General features: G+C 38.6%; 1 protein-coding gene across 3 annotated transcripts in view; it reads right to left on the reverse strand.

Moving 5' to 3' along the window:
• The window catches only part of dock10 (dedicator of cytokinesis 10), a 66,598-nt gene that overhangs the window by 28,104 nt on the left and 10,516 nt on the right, over nt 1–27,978 (reverse strand). Inside the window, exons 1-4 of one of the 3 annotated variants that reach the window (XM_031732862.2) lie at nt 17,694–18,160; nt 4,974–5,093; nt 1,558–1,647; nt 702–784 (exon numbers count right to left, since the gene is read on the reverse strand). In XM_031732862.2, coding sequence (XP_031588722.2) covers nt 702–784; nt 1,558–1,647; nt 4,974–5,093; nt 17,694–17,852 — 452 coding nt within the window. In that variant the 5' untranslated portion in view covers nt 17,853–18,160. Of the gene's footprint in view, nt 1–701; nt 785–1,557; nt 1,648–4,973; nt 5,094–10,897; nt 11,098–17,693; nt 18,161–27,978 lie in introns of those variants that run through there. The other 2 variants (XM_031732861.2, XM_031732860.2) reach the window with 2 other exon arrangements.

Here is a 27,978-nt window from a genome sequence, read left to right on the forward strand (position 1 = left end):
AAATGACAGGACAAATGAACTTCATGGAATGTTCTTTTCGCAACACTGTACTTGTGTTCAAGACACGTCTTGTTTTGCAGCTCATCCTGGATGTCAGTTCAGAGGTCATGTGAACTGAGTGAAAGAATATTCAGTGGCAACCCATGGGATAGCATAGGGACATTCCTGTGGCTGAGAGCAGTAACAGCAGGGCCGCTCTGGGTAAGTCTCACTGGGACTGACAAAACTCAGTTTGACAGACTGACAGCCTGATTTAAATAAATTACTAACTGCTTGAATGGATGTGGCCGGATGATTGACGTTCAAAATAGCGACAGAGGGAGGTCTGAAAGTTTTTATTTCTTAAAGCTGAACGCCCTCACTCTTCAACACGAACTTTCACTTCACTTAACACTGGTCACCTTCTTGCGCTTCCTAATGACCTGCCATCTACGGGTAAGAAATTGTGGTCATCGCCAATGTTAGCAGCTACTTATGGGTCTGCGTGTTCACGAGGAAAAAACTCAGCACGTCATTAGTCAAGTCAAGCAAACCTGAATATACATTTCTGCTGGATATTATTGTAAATGATAAAGTAATGCACAGAAAAATCTAACTGTTCAAAACAACATTTAAACATTAAATGTTAAAGATTTTCTAGACAAAGCTAAAAGAAAAAAGAGGAAAAATTGCACAAACAGAGCTTTTCCAAAGTGTTTTACCTTGGCAGCAGCCGGTAGTCTCCGGCGTAGTCATCATACTTGAAATGGACCACATTTAGATCAGAGTTGTAATACTTGCAGGCCTAGAGGAAAGGATGAAGATTAGGTTTAAATATTACATTTCCTAAATGATGGCCTTTCAGGGAAACACAGACCTGGAGCAGCTGAAATATTTACAGACAATGAAGAAAGCTGTACAGCGCTACATGTCATTAGATTTAAATAATAAATGGAACTGAATCAAGACTCTTTCCCCGGGGATCTTGAATATAAAGATATCTTTACTTGTCTAACGTTCAATCAGTTTGGCTGAACTGGTACTCTCCCAGGGAGTGTACGGTGCAGTGAAAGTCACAGACAGCGCCTGAGGTACTTTCACATCCTGTCTGCAAGCCGAACGCCGTGAAACTTTTCTCCTTAATCCCATTTTTAAAAAGACCTTGAACATGTCACAAATTAACAAATTATAAATATAACAGACAACTTAAGCGATACAATTTTTAGCTCAAGCACAACTGTATACACACACACACACACACACACACACAAAGAGTCAGTTGCACACGCTAGTCTTCAGTGAGGTGTAAGGGTACTGTCTGGGGAGTTTCCGTCTTCAGAGACACTACTTCTCTACTGAGCGCTTGAGATCATGGCTAGAGGATCTGAAACAAGCACTGATATCTACACACACATCTGCTTTATTTTAAAGTCGTGGTGAAGCCACTCTGCTGGTGTCAGGATGGCCTATTTTAAGGTCAGTCTGAAATGAAAGACCTAACCACCATGAACCTAAAAGACATCATTTAAAACCACGGGGTCTATAACTGCGTCCGGTACACTTAGAAATACAACTTACCTGTCTGACCAGCAGACATTCAGCGTGGAGTTCTGCCCCCTCGGGAACAGTTGATTGGACAGTGCGTCTCTCCTGAGGCACTGTGGATACCTGGAAGAATAAAGGGTAGATAATGACAGGTGATAGATGGGCTACCTTACTTCAAAATTTATTTAAAATTACTGCATGATTTTAAACTATTCTATGCAGTAGAATGTCCTCATGTAGAGAACACGGCTAATAAAAGCAGTCAGCTTCTATAGAAAGCAACGGGACGGCTTGCTGATCACTGCTGCTGAACCTAACTTCCATGGGTAAACAGAGGTTATTGATATTAGAAAATTATTCATTCATCTTTCCACTGATTATTCAATTATGCTGTTCAGGTTGTGTGTGATAAAAAAAAAAATCACTTAAATTTTATTTTATTCATATAGCGCCAAATCAGGACAAAAGTCATCTCAAGGCGCTTTATATTGTAAGTTAAAGACCCTACAATAATACAGTGAAAACCCCAAAAATCAGAAAGGCCCAGATGAGCAAGCACTTAGTGACAGAAGGAAGGAAAAACTCTATTTTAACAGGAAGAAACTTCTGGCAGAACTGGAGTAGAGCAGCCATATGCTGCAACCAGCTCGGGGTGAGGGAAGGGAGACAAGACAAAAGAAGAATGCTGCGGCTAAAATTAATCAGACTTATGTTGAATTCAATTTAATTCAATTCCAGCCAATTTCATTTTTATAGTGCCAAGTCACAACAGGTTGTGACTGTTGTAAGGTAAAGAATCTCATGTGATTCACAGATTTAACACTTTTCAGATTTGCTCTGCCATGTTAGATAGCACTCTATCACAAGACAAAGTATTTCTTGTATGGTGTGAATGCTGTGTGTTCCTGTAGTGGGTAAACACTAATGCTGGTTCAATAGCGTCGCAACACACTTACTCTTTTTTGCCTCCAACATGCTGCCATTCAGCATATATGATGCTGTAGGTAAACACAACACAAGCATTTCCCACTATGAGCACATTAGCCTGCTGATGCTACCATTTAGCTTGAAGCAGACTCTCAGACCTATCAGGACTCCTTATAGTAATTTATAGCTTAGATAAGACTAAGCAAAAAGCTGGTCTGTTAATGTAGTAATGAAATTGTTTCTGGTCAGCTTTATTGACATGAATATGAATAATTCAAGTTGAATCATCTTAATATGCATTCCCTTTATCAGCCCTGCTTGGCCTTACAATTAATAACCTCACATGAGAATCAAGCAGCTTCATTAATAAAAATGTACATTTTATGATCCATGGAAAACGTCAGCACTGAATCTTTTTGCATGAAAGCAGACGCACTTTGCCTTTGTCCAGTCGTCTAGCCATATGCTGAGTGCACTGCCTTTCTTTCGACACTGACAAATACTCACTGTCCACCCAGCCAGTTTCCCTGACAAGTATTGAAATGTACTATCGGCTGTAGAGATCAAGAAAATCGAAGAAGACTCCTTTGTTCATTTAGCCACAAAGATTTTAGAAGCACGAGAGTCATGCATTAAGAACTACTACTAGCGTCCACAAGGAAATGAATCCCTTTACCACAAGCGGCTAATTAGAGTATTTTAATGCGCAGTGGCTCTATCTGCAGCAACACATTAGCACATAAATGAAGGTACTAATGAACAAACAGCTAAAGGGAGCCAGAGAGAATAAATAACTTTTTATAATGAAAAGACAGCAACATGCCTTATTAGTGAGAGTAAATGTGTTGTGCTGAGATGGAAAGTGGAACATATTGCATTTTAAACATCAGTAAATTGTTATCAAATTAAAAGCTTTGACACTTTAGTATCGTTACGGTGCACAAATATAAAATGGTGCAAATGCCTGCTAGCTCCTGGGGTTGGTAATTGTATATATATATAGTATATATATACATATATACATATATATGAATATATATGTAAAATGATGAAGTGGTTTTCTAAGGTGCTGCAGAGATATATATATATATATACATATATATATACATATATATATATATACATATACACATATATATATATACATATATATATATATATATATATATATATATATATATATATATATATATATATATATATATATATATATATATACATATATATATATATACATATATATATATATATATATATATATATATATATATATATATATATATATATATATATATATATATATATATATATATATATATATATATATATATATATATATATATATATATATATATATATATATATATATATATATATATATATATATATATATATATATATATATATATATATATATATATATATATATATATATATATATATATATATATATATATATATATATATATATATATATATATATATATATATATATATATATATATATATATATATATATATATATATATATATATATATATATATATATATATATATATATATATATATATATATATATATATATATATATATATATATATATATATATATATATATATATATATATATATATATATATATATATATATATATATATATATATATATATATATATATATATATATATATATATATATATATATATATATATATATATATATATATATATATATATATATATATATATATATATATATATATATATATATATATATATATATATATATATATATATATATATATATATATATATATATATATATATATATATATATATATATATATATATATATATATATATATATATATATATATATATATATATATATATATATATATATATATATATATATATATATATATATATATATATATATATATATATATATATATATATATATATATATATATATATATATATATATATATATATATATATATATATATATATATATATATATATATATATATATATATATATATATATATATATATATATATATATATATATATATATATATATATATATATATATATATATATATATATATATATATATATATATATATATATATATATATATATATATATATATATATATATATATATATATATATATATATATATATATATATATATATATATATATATATATATATATATATATATCATTTCTATTTCACTACAATAACAGCTCGCTGACGTCCACAAAACTTCAGTTATGCATGACATATTATGATGCAATCAGGCTGCATGGAAACTACATAGAAATGAGGTAATATGATCATATTTTTCTTTTTGGACATGCCAATAACTCAGTATTGATTACCTCGAATTATTATTATTTAGTTATTTATTTAGCAGAAATGCCTCTTGATCTCAAAAACACAACACTAGACAGAGAAAACCATGGTTCATGAACATGTCTGCTTCAATCACATTTAACGGTGAATCATACTTACTGAGAAATCATTGTCAGGAAATAGGAGCAGGTCTCTGAGAGGGTCTTCTTTACACTCATCCCCCAGTTCAGAGATGACGGTCTCGTAGTCAAGAGGATCGATTACTTTAGGCTTCTCCTGCTGCAAATGGAAAAAACAGATATGAGTAATATTTCCTTGTGGTTAAATGTCAGATATCAGTTAGATAAAATACCACAGAGCACACCAAGTTGGCTATGAGGGTGTTATTGTAGCATGAAGGTGTTATTGTAGCATGAGGGTGTTATTGTGTTATTGTAGCATTTGTGTGTATCTTATTTCACACATGTGTATTTCAGTATATGTGTGCAGTGCATATTGAAATCCATGTATGCGTGTTCAGATTGTATGTATGTATTCTGAGCTGTGAGTGCGTACTGAGATCTGTGTGTGCATATTCAGGCGTGTGTGTGTGTAATCAGATTTGTGAAAGTGTGAATAAATATGTAAACGTGCATTGATATTAATGGCTGAAAAGTCTCAAGGTTTTGCTGGATGCACTGAAAATATAGACAAATCATGAGCTTTTCGATAATCATTTTTGTATAATTGGAAAGAGCTATGAGCTCAGCTTATGGTAGAAAACTGACATCTATTGGCAGAATGGAACTTGCTTAAAGAGTGAGCTTAAAAGACTCCGTGTGCAGGCATCACATCATACAGTATAATATAATATATTATTATATAATATTTGCAACCTACTTGGAGCAACAGCAAGAAATTAGCTTACAGTAATTCCCTCTAACTACAGTTACCAGACTTTTATACATATTCAGAGTCTACAGGCAGGCTGGGAAAAGTTCAGATGTACTTGATGTAAGAATGGCCAAAGTACATGTTTTGTTATAAAAGGCTAAAAGAACGTGAAATGCAGAATTACTGTGTGAATGCCAAAAGTAAAGCAAAGTAGATAAGGAGGGGAGCCTATCTCAAACAGTCTTTTACCTCTATCAGCAGTGACAGATGAATTAAGTAAAATTAATAGTAAACCAAGATAAAACTCCATTACAAGTAAGAATGTGGCATTCAAAACCCTACTGAAGTATTGTCACGGCTGGGGCAGCAGTCGTGTTGAGGATGAATGAGGACCCAAAATGCAAGCAGCCGACTGGTGATATGAGTGAGGGTTTATTTACAGGTGGCAGTGGCAGAACAGGCAGTGAGGAATGACAAATGACTAAAGAAACCTAAACTGGGAAAACTAAAGAGCAAACCTGGAGTCATATGAACTGGAGAATGCAGAGAGACGCAGAGAAATGCAGACTACACAGAAAAACGCAGACAAACGCAGACGAGCGAGCCGACGCCGAGCACAGCCTGACACCCACTAAATATACACACAAACAAGGAGACCAGGTAATGACATACAGGTGGGAGCACAGCTGATTCTAATACACAAGACGACCTGAGGATACAAGCTGAACATGATGACAACAGACACAGACCGTCAGAATAAAACAGGAAATCCAGAACATGAACAGGGCACGAGGGGAGGACACAGAATACCAAATCAGAATACACACGAGGCACAAAATGAACTTCAAGGAAACACAAAACGCTGGGTCAAAATGACCCAGGATCATGACAGCATAACCATAAATACATTATCAGCAAAGGTTCACAGTAAACTGTATCAGTACTTTAACTCACGAGTACTACAGCAACCTGGTAGAGTTTTGACAAGTAGTAGAACTGAATATGAAGTAAAAATATCACCACGGTTATTGTATATATTGGCTTCATCTTTAATATTATGTTCCAAATCTCTTCTCTTTGGGGAAAAAGATGGCTGTCAGTAGGGCAATAAAATTTCACAGTACATTCGAAGCGTAGTACTGCTTGGTGTCACCGTAATATTTCTACAGGAGCTGCACATACTAGATATTCAACCCTGGGATCAAAATTTGTCCTCATCTTGCTGGGAGTAACTACAGCAGGTTTTCCAGATGCTCTTCAGAGTCCACTAAAAATGCAATGCAAACCTGTGAGACCTGTCTTCTGTACTCAGGCATCACACTTAGCTCAACATTTACAGGTGTTAGTCACACCAAACACAAAGAATGAGGAAACGAGAACAAGAAGACAGGAAGGATGCAAGGAAGGTAGTTTGAATGCAAGAAAGGGCCTGAGCCCGTGAACCTGGGCTCAGAGTTAATGAACACTTGACTTACAGACAATAGGAATGGGAGGTCTGTTTCTTTTCCAAGATTAGGCTCTTTTGGTTTAAAAGAATAAAATAGGCTTCATGGCCAGGACAAAACTTTTGAATTTTTCATCCTCCACAATCATAACTGGTAAATGGACTGGTTCTTACATAGCACTTTTCTGCCCCACCTGAGCACTCACTTTCTACAACATGCCTCATTCAACCGTTCACACCTATTCATGCAAGCGCTTTTTTTTTCCTATTAAAGCTTTACACACATTCACAATCTGATGAATGCATCGGAGAGCAATTTTGGGTTAGTATCTTGCCCAAGGATATTTGGCATGCAGAATGAAGCAGCCAAGGATCGACCCACCAACCATCCTATTAGCAGATGAATAGATGCTCTACATCCTGCTATTGCTGGGAAAATGGGAACTAGGTGCACCAATTGTTTGAAACACATGCAAACATACATGGAAACAGTATATAAGACAAAAAAAGTTTGTCCAAACCTAACAAGGTTAAAAGTCTGTATTTTGTATGACCACTTTCATTTTTCTATCTCAGGCAAGCTTTTTGTAATTTATTTAAGTAGTCTTCAAAAACAGTTCTCCAGGCTTCATGAAGTACATTGAAAGTTCTTTGGCTGTTGGCTGCCTTTTGTTCTGTTCTCTGTCAATATGATCTTACACTGCTTCAATATGTTTAGGTCCGGGCTCATGGGGAGGCCTATTTATGACTGATAGTGTTCAACAGTGTGTTTTTCTATCTATGTATTCTTTTGTTATTTGAGATTATTGTCATTCTGACGAACAAAGCTGTAACCAATCAGATGCTTTCTAGATGGTATTGCATGGTTGTTCAACAGCTGATGGTGCTTATTTGCCTGCATAATCCCAAACCATGACTGACACAACACTCACTGTTGTACCTCTCGTCTCCTCTCTGACCTCCTCCGTACAAACTGACGACAAGTTGAACCAAAAAATTCAATCGTGGATTCATCACTCAATCCAACCTTTTACCACAGAATTTGAGCCCAGTTCTTGTGTAATTTGGCACACCTCAGCCTTTTTCTCCACATTTCCCTTCCTTAAGTATAGCTTCTTGAAAGCCAACCTTCTACTAAGACCATTTCTGATGAGGCTTTGGCAACAGTAAATGGATCAACTGAAGGGTCAGCTACATCTCTCAGGTCCATTGTCAGGTCTTTGCTGGATTTTTTCCTCTATCTAAAGGATGTGACTTTCAGATACTGTTCATCTGCTGCAAAACATTTTTTAGGCCTACACTTCTTTTGTTTTCCACTTGTTCAGTTTCCTCTTATATTTTTTAAGGACACGCTGCACATCATGCCGTGATATGTAAGGGCTTTAGCTAATTATTTTGGGAATCACCTTGTTGATGCAAAAATACTATTTTATACCTGTCAACGTCTGTCATCAACTAAAGAAAACAAATTACTTGTTTTCATGACAGGCTGCTAGTCATAAAGTGCCTAAAGACTATTTAAAATGGGCTCTTTTCTAAGTTGTCTGTTATGTGTAGGTGCAACACTGGTTCATCGTGTGAGTTAGATGCCTTTTTGTGCTTGATCAGGTACAAAGGCTGGACTAAAAATGAGTGAAAAAGCAAACAATGTCCAGTGAAAACTTTTGAGAGAAAGTCTGGACAACTATTGCTTAAGACCACCTTAAAAAAGTACAAGAAAGTCTGACTCCTTGGAAGCAAAATATAAAGAAATAAAGAAATAAGGGCTGACTCAAGACTTCTGCATAGCACTTTATATTATTTCTGAACCAAAGAATCAACGTAAATTAAAGTTAGTTTTAATGTTCTACTTCGTACTTTAGCTGACGGGGTCACAGGAGGTAAAAATGAAGCAAGGTTGTGTCATTCATGAGCTACATGTTACACGGTATAAACTTTACTATCACCAGAGTCAACAACAGACACATAGAAACCTACAAAATACAGAACATACAGACGCAAACAGTAAGAGTTATAACAAACACTCACTTAGAGCAGCCTACAAAGAGAAAAATAGCTATGTACATGACATTTCCTGTGTTGTGCCATGACATCATTAGGATCTAAAAGTGTTTTAGAGGAAGTAATGTGTTGGTGAAGTGAGACATTGACACACCCCACTGAACAATTCATAAATGTGAAGGCTAATTTTTCAAGTAAACTTGGATAATACAAAAAGCAAAACCAACAACAACAAAAAAAAACCCAGACTATTCACAGAGATAAACTACACCAGCAAATAAACGGCTGGAATTTTTTTGTAAACGAGAACTTAACTGATTATCACAACGCCCATACTAGACCAGCTGCCCAACTCTTTTATAAGGGTTTGCAGTCCTTCACATGACTTTTAACAATTGCGAAGCAGTCGACCGCTGTCTAACTTTCTCTTCTTCAAAGATATTCAGAACTATACTATTTACACGTGTTTTATGATGGACTAAATAGCTTCTGTCATTTAGAGAATAGTAACGGCGCAGCAACAGCAGCAAAGTGAGAGCAGGAGAGGCTGTGGTCAGAAAGTCAGAGGAAGTAATGATCTCTGGTTTGATTCACATGCATAATGCAGGCTGAGGCTTACAACCAGCACAGTTACAGCGCCTTCACAGCTAGAACAGGCCTCTTGGCAGACTATCAACATGGAGCACATGTAGAAGTGTAACTCTACAAAAGGTGATCCCTTGACTTGCGACACTCCTTGGTCTTGTTACTCCTTTAACTAAACCACAGTTTATAGTTTTAATATTCATTCTCGGAGAGTATTAAAGATCGCTATGCTTTATATCCCTCCAGACCTAAAGTTCTTTTGATTATCTAGATTTGCAGTTTCAGTTTCTTCTTGTTTCTCTATAGTCAAAGAACATTCTTAATAATAATTATAACGCAAACATGCAAAGGTACAGCTGTTAGCTTCTCAAACATGAGAATTTCCTTTTCTTCCCTGCTCTTGGTAAGCCACAAACTGAAAATGTTTGCCACTCAAACTGTTAGTTGAAGAAGAATTTTGAGCCATTTCGGCCATTGAATTAAAAAATTCAGTGGAAACAACTCAACGTTTTGTAACATTTATGGGTGAACAAATTCAAAAAACATAAAACAGACTTAACTAAAAATAGGAAAAAATAACCAGCTTAAGTTGTAATACCTGAAAACAACTGGGTAAACTGACCTTAATAACTGTTTTTAAAGAAAAATCCCCCAACAGCAGCTAATCAAAATGCAATTCAAGTAAATAAAAGAAAGAGAAACACAACAGGTAGGCGGTAGATAAAGCTTGACATTTTCATATCTATGACTCCATTTTGACGCATGTGACATCAGAGCTAATGTTTCAGGGAAAAGACTTGCCCCCCCCCCCCCCACCACCACCACTAACCGATCACATCTATCAGATACTGTAATGTACCATTAGTTCATCTAATTCACGCGTCTTTAAATTCTACATGTTCTCTTCTCACTGCCTTTTCCTGTCAGAGCCTTGCTCAAGCGAACTAATGTTCAAAAACACCGTAAATATTGCAGAATTACAGGCACCTAATAAGAAAACACACAGGACAGTGATCTATAATCAACATTAAAATACTTAAATACTGCACTTAAGACCACAACTGATGCTAATGTAAGTCACTGAAGAGAAATTATTGACATTTTGTAAGAGTCCTTAAAAACAATGTGAGACTAAGGCACTAAGGTAAGAACACAGAGACAGAGCGAAACAAATACATACAATGCTCAGCCGGTTGAAATCCGATCGCACTCTTTTACTCTTTATTTTCTTCCTGAAGGTGATTTTGCTCCTGAAGCTCATTGCCAGCAGAGTTACGTCCAAAGTTTACGCTACCGAACAAAACAAAACAAAAAAACTAGACTAAATGTGAACTGTACAAACACACATTGCAGGCATGTGCTCTTTCAGAAGTGGAAGTATCACCCAGTAGGTTTATGAGTTTGTGTCAGCACACGTGGATGTAGAGGAAGTAGATGTTTGATGTCCGACACACACACACAACCACATGCACGCACACGCACAGAGTCAGAAAATCCCCAGCAAATAAGATATCCATCAACCGGGCTGACCTCTTTTCAAACGTCACAATGAAAGTTTCGATATTGTCGAAGACACCTCAGCAAAGATAAAGTAAAGGAATAGCTCAATGAAAACCACTGGGTTAACCTCCACGCTGGTAACTGTACAAACAGACACAATTGGGGAACCTCTTTCTGGTTTTTTTTAACAATTAAACAATATAATGTACTCGCATATAATCAAAGTCAAACTCTCACCATCTTATCTACTTCTGTCTGCTTTTATCAGTTATACAACAGCTGCTCACACAAAAACATGCAGATAGCAAAAAAGCATGCAAACCATTAACTTCCTGTTCTAAAGCTTGTCTGGATCCGTACACGAGACTGTCTGCAAACCAATACACACATACATATGTAAGGATATAGAAACATATTGAGGTAATCATTAAAAAATCACACTGAAATGCATGACAGTTAACACATGAATGCACAGAAGCAATTCGTCTCCGTCTGCTCTTACGCGCACACCCACGCACACTGACTTCCCCAGTTCAAACCTCATAGCAGAACAGAGATCTTTAAAGAGGAAACACATTTTGATGATATATATAAACATATGTATCTGCTTAGGTGTTACACGGGATCTCACCGTTATGGTTTTGCAGGATTTTAACTGGATGCATGAAGGTGATTTGGGAAGTCCTCGAAGAGCAGATGGCCACGTAGTACAGCAGGAATAAAATAGATGTACTATCTATATTCACCACTGTTACAAATTCTGCATGTTTTAATTGCTTTGTGATGAAAAGCAATAAAAATGTTGGACTTCCTGTATAAATCAAGAGGTAGACAACTGCCAGGCAATCTCCATGTTTATGTTCTTTCACTACAGGTAAAAGAGAGCAGGAATTGCAGTGAGCATGTTGTTGTACAAAGTGCTTTCCTAGAAGACTGTGCACGTTATCTCCAGCCCTAATACTAGAAACTTTCCAACACCAACACACTGGTGTTGATATAGTAAATTACAATTGGACATGGTATTAGCATTGCAAGTTAAACAGTGTTGTGCGACTGTCTTGAGCCAACTCTCATTTCTTTGTTTTGTCTTGTGATTTTTAAAGTGGTCTTGAGCAAAGACTCTCCAAGCTTTCTGAAGGTTTTCACATTTTCACTTTTTTATTTTGGACATTGTCTGCTTTTTTCATTCATTTTCAGTGAGTCACATTGAATCCAAATATGAAATATTTGGTTCAAATCATCATCAGTATAGCACAGTGAGTGCCTGCAGCCATCTGTACAACTCAGCTGAGCCTCTGTCATAGTTTGGGGCAGCATTTTAGACAATGCTGTTGGGGATCTTGTCAAAATGTATTTAATTATGAAGGCAGAAAAGCAACATCAGATTTTGATCCAGTGCATTACTATCTGGAAAGCATCTGGCAACACCTTAACTTTTCAGCATGACAATGATTCCAAACTCAATGCCAATGCAATAAAATCCCTGGAAAGAAAACCACATGGTGGAAAACTATCAGTCATGGACTGGCCTCCCTAAAGCCCTCAAGCAGTGTGAATCAGTATAGGATCAGCCAACATCCAAAGAAGAGCTTTGGAGTAAGCTGAAGAAATATTCCTAAAGACTATTTTAATAAACTACACAAAAGCTTGCCTAAGAGAGTTTAGGCTGTGTTTCTTATATGCTGCATTCCAGGTGTGTGTGCACCTGCCTACTGTCTTCCTAGCAGAATGTAATTGAATGAGGGCTCAAGACCTTTGCACATTACTGTCCTTTCACTTGGGCACAGGTTATATTTCCCTGAAAGTTTTCATTTTACTTATAAAATGCAATTTCTCTAGCACAGTATGCATTATTAATTATCTAATTCAATTCCATTTTATGGATATAGCTCTAAATCACAACAACAGTTGCTCAAAGCACTTTATATTGTAAGGTAAAGACCCTGAAATAATAGAGAGAAACCCCAACAATCAAATAACCTAATTTAAGCAACTACTTGGCAACAGTGACAAGCAAAACCTCCTTTTAACAAGAAGAAACCCCTGTCAGAATCATTCTGAGGGAGGGGCAGCCATCTGCCGTGACCAGTTGGGGTTGGGAGATAGCCAATTAGATATTTGGGTGTAGCCAATTGGTGAACTGTCTCCACTATGGTGGCTTCAGGATCACATCTTGTCTGATGTGCTTTTTCTGACCTCATCAGGCAGTGACCTCCAGTTTGCAGCAGGGTGGTATGCAACTGAGTCTGCAGCAGCTGGGATGAGAGTCAGCGCCTCCATGTCTGAGACCATGGTCCTCAGCTGGAAAAGGGTGGAATGCTCACCCCATCTTATGGATGAGTTGTTGCCTCGAGTGGAAGACTTTAAGTATCTCGGGCCGCTGTTCATGAGTGAGGGGAAATCAGAGCAGAGATTGTCATGGCATCTGCAGTGATGCGGACACTGCACAGGTCTGTTGTGGTAAGGAGAGAGCTAGGCATAAAATATACCTTCTTATCCTCACCTATGGTCGTAAGATCTAGACAGTGACTGGGTGTGGGTAGTTGATTTTGTTTGATTAGCATGTATTGAGGTTAAAGTGTGAAGACAGGTTCCCACACAATCAAGCTCGATGGCAGTCAGGTCACATACAAAAGTATGAAATGCAAAGGTCTCAAATGCAAAGACTTCTATTTTACTTTGAGCAAGTAAATGCAATTTATAAGATGTCTTTAAAACATTATCCAGTTGCATGTTTAATTTCATGGTTTTGATGTTTCGTTTTTGAAACACAGATTACACTCTTAGTGCTGCACTCCTTCCAGTCGGCAATGTCGACAGAACTAAAAAGCAGCAGTTGCATCCTCCCCTTCTTTCACTCTTTTCCTTTCCCCTGTTCTACACCAGCTCCCTTCCTTCCTCAGCTCATCAAACAGCAGAAAACTCCTTTATTTTTTCACTCTGTCTCTCCCCAGCTCTCTTCTTTCTCAACCTATTAAACATCGATTTTAACAACTTTTCGTAAGTCCCCCACTCCCTCTGTTTCTTCTTCTCCTCTTGGCAGGAGTGAGGAAGAGTGGGTGCTGATGTTGGTAAACTACAGCTGTATGGAGGATGCAAATAGAGCACTACACTCTATGGCTTTCATCAAGCATATCCATGAACATAGACGTCTAAATTAGTTAAAAGAGAAAAGAAGAAAATAAATATAAGATGACATATTATTAAGCTAGATAGCTAAAAAAAAAAAAAAAGGAAGATAAATTATGTTTCCCCGCTTTGCACATCATGTACGCAAGCTGGTCTGTGTCATTTGTAGATTGCTAGACAGATTCAAGAGGATGTTATCTTGTAAAGGGAGAGATGTGAGAAAGTGTGACAAAAACAGAGAGGGAGAGGGAGTTTAGAAGAAGATAAATAGTGTGAGAGACTGATAGGGATTAAGAGAGTGAGACAGAAAGGGAGAAAGAGGGGGACAGAGTCAGCTGCTGAGACAGCACAGAGGAACAGAACCCAGACATAAGCCATCTGCTTTACATCATTATAGCAATACATGGTCTGGTAAGAGACACGGTGGAACTGATGGGGACACTTCTAAGAGAAGCCATTCATTTCACGAAAAGCAACATTTCTGCTTCTTTTGGGGCAAGTTGGTGTGTGGAGTTAGTGGTTCAATGAGCATCTTTCATGCCTCCTGCAAAATGCAAATCAAATGTTTTAAAATCTTTTTTTTAGCTTCTCCATTCAGCTGTGTGAGGACCATTTTGAAAACAAACAGCTCTGGTTTCACAGCAAATGGACACATATTTTCCCATTTGTTTTGTTAATCGCTGACACATTATTGAAAGTCACTCAAAGAAACTAGAGTATGAAGAGGACTGACAGTGGCTAAGGGGAAACTGGAGAATTTGTAGCCCGGCCTGACCACCACATGTGTGGCAGAGGAGACAACGTGTCATACTTGGATAGTGAGGTGGAGGGATGGAGGTTCTTCTAGATATTTATGACATATTTATGACATATTTATAACAAATTTATGACATCGGTTTCACGGTCACAAAGGAGTTTTTCCAAAAATGTTGAGAAATGGCTCAAGAGCCAATCAAAAACTGGAAACAGCATTAAAAAATGGCAAACTTTTCATAACCCTTAGAGTCAGTTTTACATTGGTCCAGATCACATTTTCTACAATAAGTGAATGTGAATACTGATTGTGCAACGTAATCGCTTTAGAATAATGGCCCTACCACAGTGTACACCGGTGGCCTGTAAACCTCAGTTTCACATTTCTCACAACCAAAACAGAATGAAGACAGCAATTTGTTTGTTTTTATTTTTTTATTGTTTTTAGGTGCATTGGTGGATGCTTAAACAAGTAGATTTGTAAAATTATATGAAGTAATAAAGCTAACTGGCAGAAACCTGAAGCAGTACAAACAAGAGCCTTGGATGGCCATTTTCCAGAGACCTCAGTGACCCGAAAGGGCTCAAAAGTGACAGTCGGTTGACTTACTTCTATTTGATAAGTATGGGTGTCTATTGCCAATTGCTTCACAACCCAAAACAACATTTAAAAACAAAATGTAAATGTAAAATGTAAATCAAAACAGAATGCATGATTTGCAAATCTCAGAAACCAATATTTTATTCACAGCAACTCGATTTGAATTTGATGGAAGCAACAAATCTCAGGAGCAACTAAACACTGGAGAAGTAAGTACTAAAAAGAAGGGACATTTTGAAACTTATCAAAACGTGATAACTTTAAGTAGCTTATCATCTGCAGTACATAGTATCATCAACAGATTCAGAGAATCTGGAGAAATCTCTGTGCACAAGGGACAAAGATGAAAATCAGTATTTGAGCTCCATGATCTTCAGGTCCCAGGTGGCACTGCATTAAAAACAGGCATGGTGCTGCAAAGGAAATCACTGCATGGGCTCAGCAACACCTCCAGAAATCACTATGTGTATACACGGTTTACCATGCCACCCACAAATGTATTTTAAAGAAGGAGCCATATATAAACATGATGCAGAAACACATCACGTCAACCGTAAGAAAGGCAAGGTTTTTTAATAGAAGAGTCCAGATTCTGCCCGCAGTACAAACCTTTCACTGATTAAAAACATTTGGCACATTATTAAACCAGACAAGAGAAGGAATATATTCCTCTCCCAGACGTCCGGCAGCAGGTTTACAGACTGTTGTTAAAAGAAGAGGGGATGCTTTAATATTGTAAACATGGCCCTGTCCCAGCTTTTTTGAGATGTGTTGCTGCCATCAAATTTTCTCAGTTTAAACATTTGATATGTTTTCTATGTTCTATCATGAATACAGTATGGGTTTATGAGATTTGCAGACCACTGCAATCTGTTTTTATTTACATTTAGCAGAGCATCCCAGCTTTTTTGGAAGTGGCATTGTATTTTTATTTAGGCTTCCAGCTGCACATTTTACAGCAAGATTTTGGCAAAGCTGCTGGCAATGACAAATGTCTCACTGTGACCTGGAAACACAACACGCTGGTGAAAAAGACTAGTTAATGCAGAGCAAGTGCACTAGTTTCAAGCACAACCTGGCCTGAATAGATCAGCTGATGCTCCTTTACTCGCAGGAATCTGCTGACTAAGATGATTTTGCAAAGTAAACTATTGTGACTCTCGTTTACTACAGAGACCAGAAAACAGGCACCAAAAGAGAAAGGGTTTATGGAGTGGAGTGAAACGGGGAAAAAAGGAGAAACAGAAAGGGGGACTGTAAAGATCCCTTTTCTGCCAAATGTCTAACATTTTTTCCACTGGGCTTACAGAAACTGGGATCACAATGGGAATTAAAAAGAATCTGGCCAAGACAAGCTGGTGCAGAGACCAAACAGATGGCTGACACGTAATGAAAACAGTCAGAAAGGAGAAACAAGTTATTTTTTTATTTCATTCATTCGGCAGTTCTCTTATCCAGTCATGGATTCTTTCATGCAGTCATTGATTCACTCAGTCGAACATCTCCCACCCAACATCTCAGTAATGGTTTTGTTTAAATAGCTATTTTTGTCATCTCCTCTGTACACCATACGCAGAGAAAGCAGATTTTTTCCCACAGAAACTAGATTCCTTATGTCTGACCTTATCAACCCCCTCTCTAGTCTCCTCTTTCCATTTCCGTCCTTTAGGCTCTCAGCTGTGAGGGGAAAAAGCCAGGCCCCAATCATTGATCATATATCAAAAGCAGCAAGAGAGACAAAGGGGGTAAAAAAGGGAAGCAATTAAAAAGAAGGCAGGAGGCAGGAGAAGTCCAAAAGTATGCAGAAGGTAATATTACAAAACAGAGAAACATAAACAAGAATTTTACCTTAAGGTATTCAATAAATATGAAAATCTGCAAAAATATTTACTGTAATGAAAAACACAATTACACAACAGGAACATGCTGAAGTTCCCACTAACTGCCCACACATGCATGCATGGAAGCTTGAGGTGCACTTGGTGCTGGTTACCATTACAACGATGGTCAGAGGTGGGGTGGTAGTGGTATAACCTTCTAAGGTGGGCGTGGCAGCATCCATTGACAGCTGGTCCTGTCGTGAACATATGTGACCGCAGTCGGCCCCGCCCACTGAGCGCAGGAGCAGTACCACACTGGCCGAGCAACCCATAATCCAAAGCTGGAGACTCCAAGTCCAGCCTGTCCTGACTCCGTCTGGCAGTGTTAGCTTCACCTGAACTGAGGCCCAGCAGTTTGCCCTGAACAGCTCAGTTCAGCCCCTGGTCCAGCCAGTGCTGCTGTACTCGGTTCAAGTCCAATGCAGTAACTAAAGCTCCATCCTAAACTCCCTGTGCCCGTCCCAGCTTTCCTCTCCAATTTCACTTCTCCCAGTCCTGCTTTGCCAGTTTTGTTTTCGCTGAACTGCTCTGCTCCGGTGTCCCGCTCCTAATGCTGCTGAGCTAACACACTGGCAGCTTTACATGTCTCTCCCTCTCTCTTTCCCTCTTCTAATAGACACACACACACACCGACTGCAGCTGTGCATGGTTCAGCCCAGCCGGGCTCATCGAACAAATCAGAGTCAGCAATAGGAGTCAGCTGACCAGAACCAGCTGCAATACACACAGACTCCTGCACACACAAACCTACATCTTTTTTTTCCTGATTTTCATTCTGCTGCTATGTCCTTCTCCATTTGTCTCCCAATTACACCAGTCCTTTTCAAGTCAGAGCTCTACTGGCTCTGTTTGTGTTATTGCGGTTTATGAGCTAAGCCACAGATATGTTATCCTACATTCTGGTTGATTAGGTAAAATAAACTGTTGCTTTTTTTTAAAGAAAGAGCATAGTGATTGTGATGTGTAAGCATTTGTTTTCTATAGTACATCCTGCATAATGCTCCAAAGTGGAGGTTGGCAGAGAGTGAGGTTCAGTGGAGAGAGTTGTGGAGTTGTGAGAGAGGCTATTGAACGAAAAGTGGATGGAAAGTGGGAAGTGGGTGGCTTTACGGGCAAAGTCTGCAGAGGGCTGCAGAGAACAGATGAGAACTTCCATTAACTTTAGCACATAGGTAGGTATTGGGACACCAAGCGAAGTATTCCACATAAAAAAAAATCTATTAAATTACTTTTAGCTGTCTCTGAGTGCCAGTGACGATCACTTTTGCCGGGTTTTTTTCATGTCGCCAAAACATCTGGTCTTGCTTTATTGTTCATGTTCCATTTTCACAGTGTTTGGCTTAACTGAAAGAAACAAAAAATGTGTATTCACAGAACGAAATGGTTTTCATATGTTTTACAGCAATTTGAAATTCTTCTTATTATAAAATCTTCTTTGTTTTTCTTGCCAGTTGAACTTGCTGAACCAGAAGCAGACCAAAATATAGATTTTAGGAAACTATGCCTGTAACTATTGTCAGGCAAAGGTTGCTGAAGAGGAGTTTTGCCACTTTTGTGTTTGGTTTACTGTTCTCTGCCATTTTTGTCAGTTATTATCACTATAAACGTTACATAAATATTTCAAAAATGGAGCTGAGCTGGGGCAAAGTACCACTAGCTGAGAGGCTGAGATAGACAAGAATCAATCAAAAAAAAAAAGAGTCAGAAACAGCACTGTTTTAGCAGTGTTTATGATCGTTGCCCTCTTTAGTTTTAGAAGAACAACATCAAGAGATTCGCTGTATCTTTCTGAGAAACTGAGAAAACCGCATGCTCATAAGAAAGTGATATGTCAATCACCAAAAATACACCCTAAACCATGAGCTGCATCATTGCCTAGTTTATGGCAACTGTTACACAATTAAAGTTACACAATTAATATTCATGCGTGAAATTAATTATCATGCATAAAGTCTCCAGGATGTCACCTTCCGCCCACAGAAATTGGTAAGTGACTGAGAAAATGGATGGATGGACAATTAACCATCCATTTTCTCTTAGACCCTGAACTAATGTTTGAGACCATTATCTCATTAGGAATGTGTTTACTGGGGTCAGTAAGCAAATGAACAGCAGCATTTTCTCATAGATTTCTATAAAGACAGACTTGTTTTTATAGACAGAAGAGTTGCCCTTGAATACACCTGAGTATTCACCTTTTAGACTATACAGTCAGCCTAAAGCACCTTCTATTCACTTCTAAATATAAAGCACTAAATAAATCATAATAGCAAATAGTTAGTGCTCCTTAGGAAAGAAGGCAGATTTGAAAAAGTAATTTTCCATGATGGGCGGCACAGTGGATTAGTGGTTAGCACTGTTGCCTCAATGCAAGAAAGTTGCCGAGTTTGAATCCACGGTCTGCTGAGGCCCTTGCGTGTTCTCCATCTTTCTGCATGGGTTTTCTCTCTGTGCTTTGGCTTCCTCCCACAGTCCAAAAACAGGTTTGGGGTTGCGTACATTAATTAGGCATTGTAATTCGATTTCCCGTCTTTCTTTATTAGCCCTGCAACAGAGTGGAGACCAGAGTATACTCTCTGAACAGGTTCCAGCCCTCCCTATGACCCTGAATTGGACAAATGGATGGATGGCTAGAATATTCCACTACACTATAACTAATCAGCTCACAATGTTGCATATTTGAAGCACTGCGATAGGAAGTATAGCACCATGGGTCACATGGGACATTATTTTACACATTCTATCTTTACTATATAATAATTGGGTGTGTTTATGTATAAGCCCATCAGGAGAATTATAACCAGGAGACACATAATCTACAGGTTCAGGCGTTTGCACACTCCTAGTTCCCTGCAGAGTGTAGGCGGTAACCATGGTGATGTTGTTAAGTCATGATTAAGGTCATTAATGACCGTGTCAGAGTGGCAGAAAAATCACACCCCCCACCCACATAAATGCTAATTATTATAATGTTTTACATAGCTAAATATAACACGTTGTGCACACCACAACACACAAACACAAAACCAGACGCATAGATTCTTGCACGTACGAAATTGCAATTCCTCTCCCACACAGTGTACAAATATTAACATGCCCCACTCAGTAAGAGATGACAGTGCATATGACCAGTACAATGTACTATGTGGAGAGAAACATTAACCGCACCCACCACCGCCGCCTCTCTGCTTCCAAGTCCCCTGCCTCTCGCTGAAGGATATTCAGATGAACATGCCTTATAGCAGCGCGGCTATTACACACAGAACCACAGAGATGGGCTTTGTTTGTATGCCAGGCCTCCACAATGGTCCTGTCATGAAAATATGCCCACACAGCCATGCCCTCTAGTTGACAGAAAAGTCTCCATGTTACACAGCTATCTTGATCTTGTACTCTCATTTACTCCTTCCACACACTTTCAAAATGTTTCCAAATATTACACTTACGCTTCTGTAAGTACGGTTCTACTAAAAGGAGCAATTGCACATCTACACTAACAAGTGCTTTCGAACTATCCTCTAAAGAGTCTAAGTAAATATTTTTGATATTTTTAAATAATGACATGTTATATTTACTGACATTTCTTTTGATAACAAGGTGATTAAAAATATCAAAATGTTTAAAAACTTTTTTGTAATATTTATTTCCCACGATTTGATAAAACCTATGCTATAAGAAGCATGTAACACTAGGAGAAATGAAGCGTGTTGGTTTGACACTATGATGTCTTGTATTATTTAATCTTGCACATCTGAACAGAGTCATGCTTTATGGGTGTTTCACTTCACTTTCTGTCTTAAAGGAGAAGGAGAGATGATTTAACTTGGAAATTAAATGCTATTTTTGACGGCGGCTTTAGGAGAAATAACAGAAGTTATTCAGACACTATTGGGATCACACATAAGCTAATCAGTAGCCTGTAATTTTTGGGGATTTCCAAGCAAAAACTTTTAACCTTTTATAACAAGTGGTATTGGAACGTTGTGGCTTACTAACCTCCTCAATCAGAAATGGTGCCTGTCTATTTTTATCTTTGCGATATGTCTTTACGTATGTCTGACTGTATGTGTGCTTACATGTGCTTTTGTAGGGTTATATGTGACTGGGGTTATGTTTTGTGCAAGTTTGAACTTTTATAATAGATGACATCACTGGGGTGTGCAGGGCAGTGTGCTGCCATTTTTCTGTGGAGTTAATGTTTTCCAGCTGTAGAGCCTCAGTCTCTATAACCCCTCTGCAGATTTGTTACTCTGCTAAAAAACACTAGAAGTGACAAAGCAACAGTTTTGCAGGAGGTTTAATGACAGTGTGCATGCTGCAAACACACAGAGGTAAACTATTTTAGCAAAAGACAAACATGAGCCATTTTACAGACTTCAAATACCTCAGCCAACTAGGCCAAGTAGGAAACCACAGTCCATTAAAACTCCTGCACAGTGCCTTGTAAGCAGTTAGCTCTGCTATAGTTAGGTTCCCTGTAGAGCTGGAGGCTGACTCATAGCAGCCGTGTTTGATGTGGTGCAGAACTCTAAAGAGTTTAGTTGGGAAAACACTAACCTGTTCCCATGGATACCACAACAGGAAGAATCCTGTCAATCAAGGGCACTTGGCTCTCAACAGACTATAGCTTTGCCCCTGGCACTCATAGTGCAACTAGAGCAACACAGGGTCAACCTCATTGTTGCTTAAACAGCCCTCCTCGTTCTCACACAGCAAGCACACGTGCAGGGTTTCACTTGTGACATTCAAAGACCTGAGTAGCTGAAGTAGGACAGAGTCAGGAGAGGAATTCTTAAGGCTCCAAGCCCCCAGATAAATATGATGGGATCACTTTCTTAGGAGTTTGTTAGGGGGATAATTTAAGGAGCATTTTTTTCTGCACACATATGTTTCTGCAACATTTGTTCAGGTGACTTGTGGTGGTTCTTGAAAAGGAGCTTGCAGCTCAAGGTGCTAAGGGGAGATAAAGCAAAGAAAATGTTTGCAGTTTCAGGTGTTGCTGTGTAGTACTCTTACTAACATTAATCACATGATATCACTTGTGATAGTGCTTTTTCATCCTGATGTTCTGTTCTCAGTAAAACCTCAGAGCTCGAGTGTGTCACCGCAGCACACCATCACAACACAAACAGGAAGACACACAAGATCTAAAGTGAGAACTTTTTTTCAGCTTTTTTCAACATTGTTTTAGGCAGCTGTAGAAATGCATAGTTTATCCCCAGTTTGCAGCAGCTGTGGCCAAACAATACCTTAACAAAGCTGTAAGACCATCTCAAGGAGGTCGATTTCCTTTCCGCCACCTCGCCCTGTGCAATCTACAGGGTAAAGTGATTCATGTGATGAAACGGACTGCCCTACTGCAAAACTGCAAAACTGCATCACAGCTCTCATTTGTGAATGTGCCTGTGCAGAATTATTGATCAAAGAGGAAGATACTGCGGACTCTTTCACAAATTCTGTCTGGCTCTGCACTGAGCTGGGTGAGGTTACAGGAAGCACTGACTTCAGAGCTACAACACACTGCCAATGCCATCTAGTGCTGATGACTCAATACAGCAGCCTGTGTGGCTGATGAGGAAATGCCAGTCCCCACACCCACGTGCTGCGGTTGGTTGCCCTAGTCTATAAGAAATGACCTCCAGGAGGCGCTCTGTGTCAGAGATACTGGTCCTCTGGCAGCTGGTTTGTTTAGAAAAGGAAGCTATTAAAATGTCTTAAACTGAGAACTAAACTCCTGAGGCAGGAGGGATGTTTGGGGGAGGGGACAAAAGAGCAGATGAGACGGAGAATATGAAAGAGAGACAGCTAGTGAGGAGCAGCGGCCAGAAAATGAGCTGCATTGTTAAAAATGACAACTATTTTCTTAGTAGCCAATCATCATACCCTGGGAAGAACGCTTCAACCCTTTGCATAGTATACATGCAGACATCTGCATATATAGGTGCGGCATTTGAACAGGCCATCATCTTTACAACAGTGAATAATAAAAGAAATAGAACCTGACAGTGTGAAATTAGAGATAAGAACTCATCAGGGGTGTAATTATGTATAACATTATTAAGTGAAAGGGAAAGCTTAAAGCTGCCTGCAAAGATTGAACTTTTAAAATATACTTTCTGTTTATTGCATTATTTATAGAGTCATATGAACTATAACAAGATGTCACTCACAAAAAAAACTACCGTCAAGTTGTTAAGCCACCAGATGCTGATATTCCTCTTCTTGTAATTAGTTCTTCATGTTAGTATCGACACTTGTGTTAGCCCTGCGAAATAATTCTCCCTTAAAGCTTCCACTTGCGATACTTTTAGCATCTTATTGTCTCCTTATCTACTCTGTAAATCCGTTCTTTTAGCTGGCGCTTATTGGAGCTAATGGTAAGGACACTAAAAAAGGTAAAAACAGCATACACCTGTCCTCCACCCTGCTTCGTCCTCACATGCATGCGCTCATTCCCACATTTGGAAACATGCATCATAAGACGAATAAGAGACATATAATTAAGCAGCCATGCAGGCAGAGCGGCAGACAGACACACAGCTATACTGTCACACAGCTTGTGTCTCATTAATTCAGTCTCCCACGTGGCATCTCTCTCTACGTCTCCCCGCTGTTCTCTCCTTCCTCCCCTCCCTTCCCCCTTTCCCTGTCTTGTCTGGCCACAGCAGTCAAGCGTGAACAGCTGAGGTCACCAGCTTCCTATGCGCTCAGCAATAAATATTTGTGATAACGCACATTGATCTGGGCGAAGCGGGAAGGCTTTTTATACTTTGTTCCTCCCCCCTCCTCCCAAATCCTTTACAGTATGTTTCAATTCTGCTTTGTTAGTTCGTGTTTATAAATGTAGATAGCAGAAGCTCATACAGCAAGCGAGGCTTAAGGTAATGTGAGTTAAAAAAAAAAAGAAAAAGACCAGCCCTTTTAAATTGTGCTTCTCCATCCAGCAGAGAGAACATTAATCACGAGCAGAGACGACCCTTCGCTGCTGAGTGGGGAGGGTTTGCCAATATTAATCTGTTCATCAAAACTTGATATTACTGGAGAGAGTGCTACAGCAACATAATGAATTCCACTCTGCTACAGTAGTCGTAGTTGTCCTCACTCCGGACTGCTATGTACCCTTTGTTCCTCTGTGATCCTATCAGGACCATTTACACAGCTGTTTGGCCTCTCCTATTTCCTGTCCAGGTGAGGGAATCTCCAACCAATGAGACACTTTAATGATTTCTTGAGGCTAGCCAAGTCAAACCCTGAAGTACCCCCAAATCCGAACTCTACTCCCATTGCAGCCTGGCCCACTGACACTAGGAAACCGTAACTATTCCTTGAGCCATTATCCCTAATGATTTGTTTCCTGTAACTCTGGTACCGTAGCTTGAAAAATGTGTCCTTACTCTGAACTTGCCATATTCATCCTAAATCGGGCCCAAGCTAATATTTACTTTCACGCAGCCATGCCAGAGACACATACCAGCACAATGGATAGTGTGATAATAAGCTACTGGGGACATAGACAGAAAAATAATATCAGCTTCATTCTAGGCTAATCAGTGAAAAATCACACCTCATATCAACCCCCAGTCTAAATCTTCACTGTTCTAGAAAAGCCCATGTGATTGCCTGAATTGCAATAAATCATTCAGTAAGAACGCCTGCATATGACACCTACACAAAGCCTACATGTAACCTCTGTATAACCTCTAAACCAGCGCTAACAGTCTACCAGATGCCCACTCAGCTCTGCTCCCTTTCCCCGAGGTCCCAGTTTAGAATAAGGACGCAGCTGTTCTTAAGACTTTTCCTCATGCACTTTTAAATGTGCTATCCTCCCTTACCTTTTCCCCTTTCCCTCTTCCCCCGTCTCTTAAAAACTCAAAATACCTCCTCTGTCTCTCACTCGGCCCCAAGCTTTTCTTTTCCTATTTCTTTTGCAGATTCCCTCTTTGGCTCTTTGGCTGACATTTAAGCCACATAAAATTGACGTGTCTTGTATGCACAGAGAAAGATACAGAGTTAAGGCACAAACTATTAGGGAGTGCAAATGCACAGTAAGCCAGTAAATCCAAAACAGAAAACGAAAAGCTAATATCAGCAATCACCAAAACCAAAAAAAACCCCAAAACAAAGGACTGACTACTGAGATTTTGCAGTTACGTTACCTCTAACCACGTGACATTAACTTGTTGGTTATTTCGGACATGTGAAAATCATGGTGATAATGAAGCATCGAGTGAATAGGGCTCTTCCAGCAGATGTCTGATAGCCACCAGTCCCTGAGTGGTTGCAAGTGGTTGCTGCAGGTTGATGGCAGTTGCTGGGAAAATGACTGCTGAAGTCCAAAACATACAGACCTAGGAGTCCAGATTCTACAACCCTGGGAGGTTTTTGGTGCAGTACCTTCTTTGCATCCGATTTCACTCAGCAAGAGTCAGCAACTTCCAGGAACCGCTGCCAACCAGTCAGGTTTTCCCCTAGCAACCAGTGGTAGTATCATGTCCAACATGATGGAACACTCTTGAACAATGTGACGTCATCTGACAAACCACACTATACCATAATAAGCTATTTATTATTTTCTTTCACTTCGATTACGGTACGGCCAGCTCACAAATATATTTCAGTTTAAAAAGCAGAAATACTGACATGACGTAATGTAACCTTAACAAGAACCAAAACGTAGTGACAAAGATAACAATGGTAACGAGACAGTAAACCTTTTCAACCTTTTTAAAAACTCCCAACAAAAATCCCAACAATTAAAAAAAAAAAATTCCAACCCAGTAGATGAATATCTCAATAGTGTATTCTGTAAACTCCAGTCAGCTTTGGAAACTATAAGCCACCCTGTTTACAGTCTTTGTGCTAATTTAACTGGTTCATGGGAGTGCAAAATTCCTGCTACTTTCCAAAGTGTGAAGCAATTTATTTTAAAGATAAAACTTTGTTGGACTTTTTTTAAATGATTGTCCGTTTACTCACCAAAAAAAAGTAGCTTTATAACAGATTCCTAATTTGATTAAATGCAGCTTAATGCTGCTTATAATCCATTATAAACTGGCATTAAAAACTCAATTTAAGTCAGTTCGTGTGTATGTGTGAATTTATGTTGGTATCTATTTTGCTGTCAAATGGTGTAAACAGTAAGGCGGGATTACTGCTGGGCACAACCAGAGTAAATAGGAAGAAAAAACTCCTGAAGGATTCAAACATCTTAAAAAACATGTGTGTTTGTTAGTTTATAGATTTTAAAGATGTCCTCTCCAGCTGGTGGCAGTTAAAATATTATTCCATGCTGCCAATTTGCTGCTTAATTACATCACTCCTGGGGTGTCTCCATCTTACCCCCTTCAATCATTGAAAAGAGTTAACGAGAAAAAGTCCAGATCTCATATCAGCGCCTCAGAGTGCAAGTAAGTATGCAGATACAAGAGGGCGAAGGCAGCAGAACATGGGAGTCGAAGGGTAGCAGAAGTTGCATATTCAGGCCTCCTACTCTGGAATGCAACATGAAGGAGAGAGACAACACTGCAATTCACTCACAGAGAGTCACTGAACTATTCTTAGAGCAGTATGTGAAGTGGACCCCCAACACCATCAACACCACACAACCCCCACCGTAAGGACTGTGACCAGACACTGGACAGACAGGAGCTGAGTGTCTTACTGAGGTACGCGGCAGGATGGTGAGGCTAAACCAAGAGCTTTAGAAAAAGAGAGGATAAAAGTCGAGCTCCAGTGAGGCAAAGCCTGGTCGGCTAAGTCTAAATAGAGCAGTTCACTGGCTGTGAAGCCTTTCCAAAGAGCCTATTGTAAACGCACACTGGCACAATGCACGGAGCCCCGGGGACCTCTCTCGCTCTCTGTCACTCCTCCTCTCATGTGACCTCTCACAAACACTGACATACAGGCAGGCACATACTTTCTCTCTGCCCACTTTTCCTACCTAGACTAAACAGACATTTTTTTCTTCTAATACAATTCAACAACTGACAGTCTGAAACTACAAGGCTACGCGTATGACATAAAAAAAGAAAAAGAATTTCCTGTGCTCACAGCCAGCAAACGCTAACACTACTGAGATCAATGTGCAGCGCATCATGCAGTTCAAACAGTGGGTGAATTCAGTAGAAGTCAGCGTCAGCAGTGACAGGCTCAGATATTTTCTCTTTGCTTTCATTCCTCTGTCCTTGCTGAATGAGTCATTGAGAATATCAGAGCTGACACACACCATGGCCTGGCAGTGCACGTTCCTACTGTCATTTGGCAAACGAGACTGAGTCGTCAGCCATAGCCATCTCTCAGTCATAACAAATGTCAAAGAGCTATTCATCCCCTCTAATCCCTTATACATCCAGCATATACACTACTTTTGAAAGTTTACAGTCAACTTCCCAGGTT

This window comes from Oreochromis aureus, linkage group 14 (assembly GCF_013358895.1).
Source record: "Oreochromis aureus strain Israel breed Guangdong linkage group 14, ZZ_aureus, whole genome shotgun sequence".
Classification (NCBI taxonomy): domain Eukaryota; kingdom Metazoa; phylum Chordata; class Actinopteri; order Cichliformes; family Cichlidae; genus Oreochromis; species Oreochromis aureus.